The sequence below is a fragment of the Protopterus annectens genome, chromosome 2.part0 (assembly GCF_019279795.1).
Source record: "Protopterus annectens isolate FY-2018-M chromosome 2.part0, PAN1.0, whole genome shotgun sequence".
Lineage (NCBI taxonomy): Eukaryota > Metazoa > Chordata > Ceratodontiformes > Protopteridae > Protopterus > Protopterus annectens.
Genome location: NC_056728.1, coordinates 1,706,189,433 through 1,706,202,155, shown reverse-complemented (window position 1 = coordinate 1,706,202,155; position 12,723 = coordinate 1,706,189,433). Strand labels below are relative to the sequence as shown.

Below are 12,723 nucleotides of genomic sequence, written 5' to 3'. Positions count from 1 at the left end.
AAGTCCGTAGGCCTGAAGACACCCTCATAAGCCAGTGCCTGCACAATGGCTCCAGACGCATCCAAGGTAGAGACATCCGCAGGTTCCACAGTTGAAGTATCTCGCGGGATACCAGACTCCAAATGGGTCTCAGTAGAGGCCTGCAAATCAGAAGTAGTGGGTATCAGGGGTTGCAAAAGCACCTCACTGAGTACCGGTGAACTGGTGATTGGCTTAGGAGAAGTGTCGTTGGCAGCTTTGGACCTAGGCATCCTGTCTCTGTCTTTATCTTTGCGCTTTTTCGGAATACTGTTAGTCGGATGGCTTACCGACGACATTTCTTGATAACTGAACCGAGAACCAAAATATTTAGAGGCGAAAATGTACCGATGACGGATAGTGCGTTGATTAAATAAGGCACAAAACCGACAGCAAGGTACGTCGTGCTCAGGGCCTAGGCAAGGAATACAGTACGAATGAAAATCTTTATGAGGTATTTGCTTTCCACAAGTAATGCAGTTATTAACTTTTACTGACATTGGTAAGGAGAAAGAAAAAAAAGTTTCCCCAATGGGGTACTTAGCTTTAGTTGAAGAGTTCGGTTCTGAAACTCGAAAACGAAAATTTCTGGAGTCGGTCAACCGGCACTTGCAAACTGTTTCTACTTCTGGCACCGCACAGCAAGAAAGACTGATGTAATGGCATCAGTTGCATGTTTTATACCCCTGACGACCTGACGTCATGGAAGAAGGGACAGCAACTGACGCAGGACCCAAGACTTTGTTAATCAGGCCGACTGAGGGCTACTGCAAGCAGATAACCCAAATGTGATGACTGCAACAGTGAAACACTAAGAACATCTGTATCCACCACTCTCCGCACGAAAGGGAGAGCTAGATCTGAGCCTCCAGGTTCCGGGACTCCAAGTGGAAGGGCCGACTCCCAAAATCTCAAAGCCAACGCCATCCCCTCGGATCTGGCACCGAGACTACGGCTCAGAGTGTTGGACGGTTTCAAAAAGGTTGGAGCCAAGTCACACAGGGCAATGGTCGGCATCAAGGTACCTGGAACCACCGGCGCCAACCACTTGAAACCGGGAAACCTCGGACCCGATGACTGCGAAGCCAGAGGTCTGATCAGAGAAGGAGCAATGGGAAGGAAAGAGGACTGGATGCTCCCAGCCCCAAAGGGAGAGGGAGCAGGCAAGACTCCCATCTGAATCTGAGTCTGGATAAACCTCTGCATCATCCTGTCCACCTCAGCCTCAGAAAGACTATGGGAGGACCGAATGGAAGAAGCCACCAACCTAGGCCTGGAGTGGTGCCGAGGTGAGGCAGATAGGGGAGAACAGCCTCCGGAAATCTCCGGCTCCAGTGAAAACCGCGGAGACCAGAGTCGAGGCAAGCCTCGGATCGGGCCTAGACCTGGACAGGGGTCCCTCAACAGATGAGCAGGTCAGAGGACTGCTTCTTAGGCCTGTCCCGGTCCATGGGACAAGACATTTCTCTGTACCCAGACTTCTTAGAGGGAGGTTGAGTCCCAGAAGCTGGGGCAGAAGAAGAGGTAGAGGGAGTAGCAGCCTACATGGGAAGGAGGCCCTTAAGAATTAACTTATTCCTCCTGATGATCAAAGTATAGGGATTGAAACCCACGCACAATGAACAGGTGGTGTTTAAGTGTTCTTCCCTCAAGCACCTCAAGCACACAACACACAGCATGTGGCCATCAGAGGGGAGGGGGCAGCTTGTGGCCACACTCAGCACACTTCCTGAAGCCTGGCCTAGGGGGTTATGCCATGGCTAAAGGATATCACACTCACACAAGGAAGAGAAGGATAGAGAAAGAGAGAAAACTTTTTTTTTTTTTTTTTTTAAGAACCGACGTTCTAGCGTACAGGGATAGGGTAGGTAAGACAGACAAAGACAGAGAGTTATAAAAGCTAGAAAGAAATACTCACAGAAATTATCATCCTTGTGCTAAGGAGACCTGGAGCTGTAATCCACGCTGCTGTCTCTCACGAGTGGCAAACAAGATCTGAGGGGAGGAGGGAGACAGGGGTATTATGGGTAGGGGAGGAGCTTGGCTCAGATGCTGGAAAATGTGGCCGAGTCGGATATGTGCCAGATCCATGTCTACAGGTTGAAGACCAAATGAAAAGTTACTTCAGATCAAATGTTTGTCACTTAAAGAAATGAACAGATACTGTGTACAAATATCTGCTCTTAATATCAGTTTGTGTCTTCTACAGTAAAAGAAATGTGGTGATGCAATGCTATTATTGCAGTCACTCAAACTTGCCACTATGCAGTATTTTTCAAAATGAAAGCTCTTTATCATCCTAAAGCTTGAACTGTTTTCATCTAGAGCTAACTGCAATCTAGATGCAAAAGAGTGGTAAAGGCTGTCAGAGGCAATATCTAATCCGTAAGGAAGTGCAAAGTCGTAGTAGTAGAATTATCCACAAAAGATAGTTCCAGTATGTATGTATGGGACTACTCTAATGATCTAATCAAGTTTACCGTTCCCTCCTGGAGTGTTCACGTGCCATCTCCCTCTTTCTCTGCCTCTCCCACTCTCGTCGAGCTTTATCATGTTCCTCCCGCCGTCGTTTTCTTCTGTCGTGTTCACGGTCCTTTTCTTTCACTCTCATGTACTTCCCTGAAAATAATTTAAAACCCCTGCAGTGTTAACATTTCCCAGTTATAACCTGATATTCCAAACAAGCTATACAAAATCAGTGCAAATGTGTTAACTTAAATCATCAGGTCTGCTTCAACTCATAGTGTGCACTTAACACCCAAGCTGACTGAAAAAAATACCACAGTGATAGTCCAAATACAGCAAATGTAAAATGTGCTAAAAACTGATATGTGGTTAATGGAAGTGCACATTGCCAAATACATAATAAAAATATTTTATACAAAGGGTTGTCTGACCCTCTACACACACTAACATTTATTCTTCTTAACATGCTCATTCCACTGCACTCTGTGCCTGCTCACAGCCACAATCACATCCTTTTAGAGGTGTCCAACTGACCCAACAAAGCCATAAATTACTTCCTCTATCAGATACCTCCTTGGCGTGCTCCTGAGGTTGGTTTCCTCCTCTGCAAAGCTGGCCTTTCTTGCCAGTGGTATGTATCCTGACTGACTAGAGGTATCTGCACTTTACTGAAGCTGGGTTAGGGAACTGATGTGCCACTGGAAAGTCAAAGAGAAATTAATTTAAGCATATGTGCAGCGAGGTTACTCTCAATTTTACAATCACTAACCCCCCCCCCCCACCCTAAGATAACCTGCACTTCATGGCATCCCTATTTCCACTCCCAGTTTTACCAGTTACACATCACTCCTGCTACTGTGCCCTGCTACCAGTGGAATTCACTAACAAAGCAACCAGAATGCTATCCCTCCTCACTGGAAGGATCATGAAAAAGACTTAAACATTCTCACCCCCTTTCAATTCAACACTAGGTTCATCACCAACCTCAGGTCACTAGTAGTATGGGCAAGAATTAAAACCTCTGTGTCACCATACCACCACCCTCCTACACACAGGTGCCCTTGTACATAACAAATCAAGGACTGAAAAATCTTGGGGAAGACTGAATACTTGCAATGTCCTACTCCCTGAGGCAATGGAATCTTTAAGTGCATATATACTAACACCGAGGGGGGGTGAAACATTACAAGAAATGCCACGACTTAAACCAAATGACTGACAACGTGAACATTTAGTACAATTGAAATTTTATAAAAGGCGGCACACTTTCATGCATATTTTTGTACTAGGTGATGCCACCCAGCCCACCCCGTTTCTGTACAACTCAAGTTGGGGCAATATCAGCCTCACACCCACCTCTAATATATTCTGGCTCAGGTGTTACACAGCCTGTAGTAAAGGGAAACCTGCGAGTTTCTGTGTAACACAATGTCTCTCGTATTCCAAGGAAGTGGGGCCCTAAAGTGAGAATATATTAACTGTAACACATGAATGTTTGTTAGACTGATCAGCTAGCAATCCAGACACTGAAGAAAAGCATCTATCCTCCAAAAGGTGTTAATTCATACACCTTTCTAGAAGGCATAGGATCATAAGAGGTTATTAAGCTAATGGTCCTGGGGCCCTTACAAGCCTAGCCTAGCCAAGAGTTTATCCCCCAAAAGAAACCTCAGTCAGCACATGGCGCCCCTGTCAGTGAGGGACATGGGTAGAACCCCTGGGACAAATTTGCAGTTTCCCATCCACTCATCAAGGTTGCGCTTGAAGAGGGTCAGCGAGGTGCTCTGCTTGACGTGTATGGGAAGTCTATTCCAGAGACGGGGCAGTCTCTGGAAGACAAACCTGTTACTCAAGCAGGTTTTGTTAACGTCATACATTAGGTTCAGGCCTTTTGAGCGGGTAGTGCATGAGGAGTTAGACTTGCGGATATGGAGCATCTCTAGTAGGGCAGGGTCTGAGATTGCCTTGTAGGTGAGACACAGATCACCCCTGAGCAGTACGATACCAAGTAGAGCGATAGTGATTTAAGTCTGTCTGCATAGGACAGGTGTTGAAGGCCATGGATTCTCTTTGTGAAGTATTTCAGAGGCCTTTCCAGTTGGTGTAGATGTTTGGAGAGGTACATCCCAAACGGAACATTATACTCAATTATTTTTCTGGATGCAATTACTTTACTTATGAGATGAACCAAGTAAAATGTTTTTCTGACCACTGCCACTACATGATGGTCGAATGTGAGGTTAACCACCTGAGTTGCCCAAGTCTCTCACCACAGGTTGTGTGCTTAGGAGGTTGCCGTTGATGTGGTAATTAGTAGGGGTTGTGTTTTTGCCGAATGGTATGATGATACATTTTTTGCATTCAGCTTGAGGCCATGACTTTTGCACCAGTCATTAGTTGCTGTGAGACCCTCTTGCAATATGTTAACATTGTTTGGGTAGTCAGTGATAGCATCCAACTTACAGCCGTCTACAAACTTGGTCAGCCACAGGCCTTTTATCTTTCTTTGCCTGCACCTCTAAGAAATAGATGCCAAACAGTAGGGGTCCCAGGACCGATCCCTGAGGAACTCCACTAGTGACAGGTCTGCTATCAGAGGTGGAGGTGCCTATTTTGACTTTGAGGTTCCTGTCGGTGAGCCAGTTGGCCACCCACCTGATGAGACAGGGATTTACGTCAAGATGCGTTAGCTTTTCGATGATGCCCAAGTGGGGGATTGTGTCAAAGGCCTTGGCCAAGTCAAGGTAAGCTGTGTGTACTGACTTTCCCTCATCCAGGGCCTTGATGACAGTCTCAAAGAAGTCGACCAGGTTCAACAGGCAAGATCTGCCCTTGATGAATCCGAATTATGTGGGGTCGAGGGCTTGGAGATTGCCTATTTCCTTGTTTATGAGATCCATAACAATATGCTCCATGGTTTTACAGATCAGACTTGTCAAGCTAATGAGGTGATAGTTTCCAGGGTCAGTAGTGGCACCACCTTTGTGTAAGGGGATGACAATGGCGGTTCTCCACTCTGCTGGAATGAAGCCAGTACTTGGGCTGTGGTTGAACAGGGTGCTCAATGGCTAAGCCAGTTCTTGCTGCAGATGGTGCAGAATACACCCTGGGATGGTCCCATGGAAGCTGTGTTTGCCACAGAACAGAGTTCACTGCAGCCAAGCACCATCATCATGAAGCTACTCATCTACTATGCTACAATTCCCTTTTTTCTAGTTAAGATGCACTTACTTTATATGCATGCTATAAGGCTGAGCACTCTACACTACACTGATCATTTTCAACTATCTTTACAATAAGCAGGTCAGGGATTTTTTTTTTAACTTAAGAGTAAGATCATTACTTTATATCAATAAATATAACTACTTTTCAGTCTTCAGTATCCTCCCCCATAAACACAGAATCTTGACTCAACCCCTCTATCACCTAATTCCACTTCGGACATCATAGAGGCTTTTGCAATTTTACTCCATCTCCAGCCTTCAAATCTACAGCCAGCAGTTTCAATCATAATTGTATTTATGTCTCTGCTGATGCCTTTCCAGCATTTCCTTTACTCTGTACTGCTTTTAGGCATCAGTAACATAAATAAAGTAGGCAGTATGTTTTTCAGCCTTCCAGCCAATAACAACTGAGCTGCTGAGAGACCAAGACCCTGGCAGGGTAGTATTCCAATATTACAAAACTGTAAGATGGCAATCCTCATAGCTTTTTTCTACTTATCTTTCACATATTTTTTTTCTATTTGGACATTTGTCCATTTGGATGCAGATAGTGAGGACAGGGCATTACATGTCCGAATGCCTACTCATGAACTACTTTTCTAATCACGTGGTTTTGCACTGTGAACTGTCAGAGATGACACAATGTACTTTTTGTTTCAATAATACAGATTCTGAACCAAATGCTCTTTGTTTCTAGTTTGATTATTTACAGCAACTTGGAATGATACCCAGTTCGTATAAAATATGTGGTTTCCTTGAACTGAAACAAATCTGTGTCAATTCTGCTCCGAGTGTTGACGTTCCTTGCTACCAAAATTAGCATGGGGCATACAAGTTTAAATTTTCTGAATTGTTATATTCCCTGCAGATGTCACAACACTGCATTACACAAGCTTCCTGAATCCACATTCTCAGCCAGTGCATCAGTTCCCTTAATCTTCTTTGCACTTCACTATTTTCAGATGTGATTTATGTTTCCATTCATGCATTTTTCTTCTCAAACAACTAGAAAATATTCTATCACATTCGAACAATGACATGGAAAGTGTAAATATAAAATAATATATATATATATATATATATATATATATATATATATATATATAGATATATATATATATATTATGTTATATTTACACACACACACACACGTGTATACATATACATATATATATATATATATATATATATATATACACATATACACACACACACACACATTTTTTTTTTTTTAATGGAGGAGTAGCCCCTTCAGAAGAGTAAATGGGTAAAGCACAGGCAACTCCGGTTTGATTAGCAGCTCAGGCATCTCATGAAGCAGCAGGGAGGGATGTGTGTTATCATTCCAGGAGGACAGTAACATGGGCATTTCCCAAGACGATTCCTGGTGAAGACTAGAGAAGTTGTGAAGCTAAGGAGGTATGATTCAAAGAAGGGAAGGGTAGGGACATTGCTGAGCTGCTACAGAGGCAGGGTGTTATGCCACATGTCCCCATTACATGCCCAGCCCTTGGACATGCACAATGCTGAAAGGAATGGGGGGGGGGGGGATGGGGTAGGACATAAACAAAAATTCCCTGGCAAAAGGTAGATGGCAGAGACACCCCCCAAGAAAATCCTTAAGATCAGCATCAGCTCCAGACAATACTGAAACAACTCCAGGAGTGGTCAGCATGGCTGTTAAATCCAGAGGTGGGCATGGGGCACTGGGGCAAGACTGCTCTAAGATAAAGCAAGGCACAAAAACAAAAACTCACATATGGCTGCATTACCCACTGCTAGTCATTGTATTACTTCCTTCAAATAGGAACCTTCCGCAAAAAAAAAAAAAAAAAAAAAAAAAAAATTGACAGGAATGCATCATGCAAAGATTCAATGACATGGAAACTATTCTGGGGCAACTGTTAACATGATTTACGAGAAACTACTTCTTCAGTATTAAAAAGACATGATGAGCACAGTTACACTGAGACAGGCCAAGGGAAGGACACCTTCTACAAGACTATATAAATACATCTCAGATTTATTACTGTGCAGTCTTTCTACACATAATTCTTGAGTGATGCACACAGTTGGTAAAGGATGCAGGAAATTTTGCAAAAAGTATATTTCTTATGTTATGATCTTACCATCTAATAAGGGGTTTGAATATGTGAAGTTCCATTCAATGCATTATAGGCATTTGAACGCGAAGAGGACAAGGTCTTCAGTATTACCTTGGGAATTAAGAATCAACTCATGTAATCTTGCAACAAGGAATAATACTTTGACCCTGCATACAGGCAACTTTAGTTTTAAAAACAAGCTTTCCTGCTAGCAAAGTAATTAAAATGGAATATACTTCAAACAGGGATTAACTAGTTTTATTCAGTTATTCAGAAATCATCTGGACTTCTTTCTTAGGACATGGTTTTCCATCATCAAATGCAGAGCAGAGATTTAGTCTTTCATGAGGCTGTGAAGTCTGGTAATTCCAAAACACAAACTCTTGAATTCTTGAAGGGGAAACTGGGTTGAAGAACTGTGATACCTGTATATTACATAGTTGATTCACCCCCGAGCAACTCTCAAATGAACTACCCTTCTGGAAATTCTGCAGAGCTGGCAGCCATTCTGAATTGCTGCTTGTTCAATTATGGTTTTCATGTAGCAGCCATAGGATTATCCACAACAGTGGGTTAATTTCTGTCCTGTTTTTCCTGTTAACTTCTGAAAAATTCAGGATGTGGATGGTAATTTTAGGTAAATTTTTACCTAGAAATTAATGCAGACAGCAAATTAACTAAGACCTTCCTCACTGACTAACTAAAAATCTATTGTGACCTGTCACAAACAGGCAAGATCAGAGCAGGATCCACAAAGTGCTCACAAGCAGCTCTCATCCCTCTGTGCACACTCCCACAGAAAACTTCAGCAACTCCACAACTAAGTCTCTCTCAATTTATGAGTCCCAGGCAAGACTTTTTAAGTGGCTCTAACACCGACTTAGGGAAAATGTTTTCTTCTTTCCATGTTCATATACTTCCAGTGGACAAGTATCAAAACAGGTAAATCACTTTGATACAGAGCAACATCTCCAAAGAGAAGTAGGCTGTAATCACTGCAGATGGGTGCACAGCAGAGCTGTTTCACATTTAAACTGTATACAGCTTTTCATATACAGTTTCAAACCACTCTTAAATAGTGCGTATTTACTGAAAAGGCAAGTACAGTGCACTTTCTTTTACACCCATCCTTTAAAAAATGCCTATGCATGCTCTGTTAATCCACTACATACTTTGTGCAAAACTTTCCACATTTTACCTTCTTTCCTACTTATAGACTTAAGCAAGTTTTCTTAAACTTAAGAACTTGGGGTAAGACAATTAAGAAAGTACAGTTGTGCAAGTAAACTCAGCATAACAGTAAATATTTTAATAGAGCACATAATTTTTTTCTCTTTATTGTGTTTTCCTGGAAACCTCCTGGAAAAAGACTAACCCATAACAGGCATACTAATCTGATGCTCAGGGTACCTATCCTGGCTACGTGAAGGGCCATCACCTGTCCCTTCCCCTAAGACAGACCAGAGTGGTTATCACTTGCCCAAGGATGACATCACTACAGCCACAAAGGATGTGTCTATCACCCATTCCATAGTGGCTGCGGGTGATTCACCAGAGGAACTGGGAGAAAAGACAAGCAGTCTGAGAAACCAAATCCAGCCACAGCAGAGTCTCCTAGCAGCAACAGGGGCACAACTGGAGCTGGCCTAAAATCCAAAGACTCCCCAACTATGTTTGTCTTTTGGGCAGGTGAAGGAAACAGGGACTGGAAACTGCTCCACAAGTTCAGCCAGGGAGGAAGCATCAGAGACAGAAAGCATAACCTGCAAGAGAGTGTAAAGCTTTACACAGTGAGTAGGTGGTTCTGAGATAGAAAAAAAATGTACAGTCCCCCAAAAGCATGACATCCTACCCCTTTCACAAACAGTTCCACACACCTGTAGGAACATATTAAAATATTTAAAAATATATATATAATTTGTCCACACAAGCATTCAGGTACAAAAACTCCTTGAGTAGTGACAGTCCATGACACATCAGTTTCCTAGTAATAAAAGAAAAAGTTTTTCTCTGAAAAATATTTTTTTGTTGAAAGTCTTCTCCAACAGGACTTACCTGCCCAAATTTGAAAAGTCACTAGCCAGCAGACAGCTCCACAAAGCCCACTGAAGGAGCGCACTGTGGTGTAGAGAAAGTGTTTTGGTACTCAGTCTTTTTATATGAAGCGTCTCTCAAGTTCCAGACAGGGCACGTGGAGGGAACCCTTAAACTTTGAAAAGCTGGTTGGTGCCAGTGGGTAAGACCCATAAAGTTTAGGCTACCGCAACAGTGATCATATGTTGAACGTGCCACATTACCCAGTCCTTAAGCAGAAAAGTCATCTCTGCTTGCATTAATGATGCCACTCCTTTGCTGGATGGTAACGTGATAGGAACTGCAATCACAAACTCTAAGAAGCCTGCCATTCTGCCAACTGACTCTTTGCAAATACTTAAAAAGAGAACATGACCTGTCACACCACTAAAGCAAACTTCCTACCAAACAAATACAACTGGTGCTTAAGGAAAAACCATCATTATCATTATCACCAAATGTTCATTTTCCATAGCTTCATAAACTTCTATTTTTGGTTGAAATCTACTACCAAGATGCATTACTAACATATTTATCTCTCTGAAGAAATGAGGATGATTACAGTCCCTGTTCCATGATCTACAGCAAAAACATGTGCAATAAACTCCTGGGTAAAATCAAGATTAGCTAGTACAGAAAGGATGTCTCAAGGCTTCTCAGTTTCTGACAAGACAGATACCAGTTTTGTCTGGATAGTCAAGTGGTGCTGTATTGTAGTGTGCTGTGGGACAAATTTATTACACCTTACTATCTCAAGAAACTCTCACTCACATTCTGGTAACAGAAGTAGGCCATGCATAGATAGTCTAAACTTCAACAACCTCTGGCCAAATATTGCGACCACCAAGCTAATAACCACAGCAAGGTACTCTACCATGCCTATCAGGCATCTGTTTAACTTCACAGCCAGTCCAGTCTGTATAGTTTGCTTTGTACCTGTCAGACATGTTGCCCATGTTTTAGCTAGTAGTTTCCAGCTTCTGACAGGATGTCCTCTACCAGCCTCTGAAATGTTGCTGGAGCATTATTCATCCCAAAAGGCATTTTGGTGAATTCACACAACCCAAACAGGGTAACAAATACTCCATTTGCTGTGGCAACCATCAGTAACTCTAAATTAAGACAGCAGCAGTAAGGTACTTTGTCCTATCCAGATGCTTTAAAGCTTAATCTACCCGAAATCTAATTCCCGCACCTTTTTTGGCACCACCACCAACAGTGAAATGCAGTCACTACTGGATTCTTGGATTATCTCCAAATTCACAACTTCCTGCAGTTCTGCCTCTGCATGGTATTCTTTACAGGGAGCACGAGCAAGTTTAGTAACCTGTCTTGCTGGCCATTAGGTTCCTGTGTCTACAAAGTGCAGTACAAGTTGGGTACACTCTGGCTTAGCAACAAACATGTACCAAAACTCACACAGCACTGCTTGGACTTCATGACAGCAGCACTACATCATCCACTTAGATGTCAAGTTGAGTCTCACTGAGGGCATCTATCACATGATCACCTACACATTGCTCTTGTAACCGACTGCAAATTCTAAGCACTACAGTTTTCTATCATAGCAGGATGTCATACTGATATGGTGGAGTCACCAGGCAGAAAGGAAAAATACAAACTCCCAACTACATAATTAACATCACTTGTTTTTCTCACAGCAGTGAGAGGTCCCTTTCCTTGCTGCCCGAAGCTTATTTTGATGAACAAAAATAAACACCATACCTTACTACCAAACACTATACTCTCAGTCTCCAACTGCCTTATCAACCCAAACGTTTTGCTGCTGTTGAGCTTGGCTTAGGTGCTCTTATACCAGCCCAATCAGCTTCCTAAACTGGTCTGTAAATGCTCTCACCACAGTTGCAACAACAAAGCTGAACCTTTACAGTAAACCACATTGTGGGTCTTAGGGGCTTGTTTTACCCCACAATTTCTTCACAAACAAGCCAGCAGATGTCTGATATCAAGTTAGCCCCTCTACCTATCAATATTTCCCCAATAAAAAAAATTGCCCTGCTTAAAATATCCAACAGCAGCATTTCCCACATTTTTGTCTTTATAGAGGACAAAGCCACTGTATCAGAGTACCTAGCAGTATAGTCTACCACCACCAGGCTACACCTCTCAGCTGTGATGCTTATGATACCAAGATACCCCACAACATCCACTGCTAACCTACAAAATGGTTTCTAAACAACAAATCAGCCTTAGCTTTGTCTTCTGCCTTGCTAAACGTCTGATACTGCTCATATATCTTGCAGCACCTGCTCATACTCGCATCTTTTGGAAGCCTGGGCAAGAAGGATTTTTCATAAGACTCTTTTCCTAGGCCCTGTTGCCAATGTCCTAAAAAATAAATATTGTGGACTAGGACCAGAAGTGCCCTTCCTCAGGACCTTGGCATTACCATCTGCGTATCATTTTCCCTCTAGCTCTCCTTCAGGAATCCATTCATTGTGCAATAACCCCTTGTCTCACTATACAAACTCCCTCTGTCCTTGACAGTAAAAGCCTCTATACCTAGCTCATTCAAGTCTTATAAGTCGGAATCCAAAGAGCACTGCCAGTCTTAAATCTCTCTCAACGATTCTTCCCAGTTCTCCCTTCTGCTAGAAGTCTAGTATTTTTCAATAAGTTGCATCTCAGGTTCCAGGCTTGCTGCAATCCCCCAACACATACAATGTAATGCTTCTAGAGAAAATCCATCACCTACTGATAGATGTGGATCAGGCTCATGCATCCTGCTCCTTACATAGTTATTTACCTAACGCAACCACATCACTGGCTAAAACTCCCCTGTTGCCTTTCCAACAAGACTGTCTCCATGCATGGCT

General features: G+C 42.7%; 1 protein-coding gene across 1 annotated transcript in view; it reads right to left on the bottom strand.

The window, feature by feature from the left end:
* CDK11A (cyclin dependent kinase 11A) overlaps positions 1-12,723 on the bottom strand; it is a 2,038,318-nt gene that overhangs the window by 1,491,693 nt on the left and 533,902 nt on the right. The window contains exon 5 of the mRNA XM_044061756.1: positions 2,499-2,637. Within this exon, the coding sequence (XP_043917691.1) occupies positions 2,499-2,637 (139 nt within the window). The remainder of the gene's footprint in view (positions 1-2,498; positions 2,638-12,723) is intronic.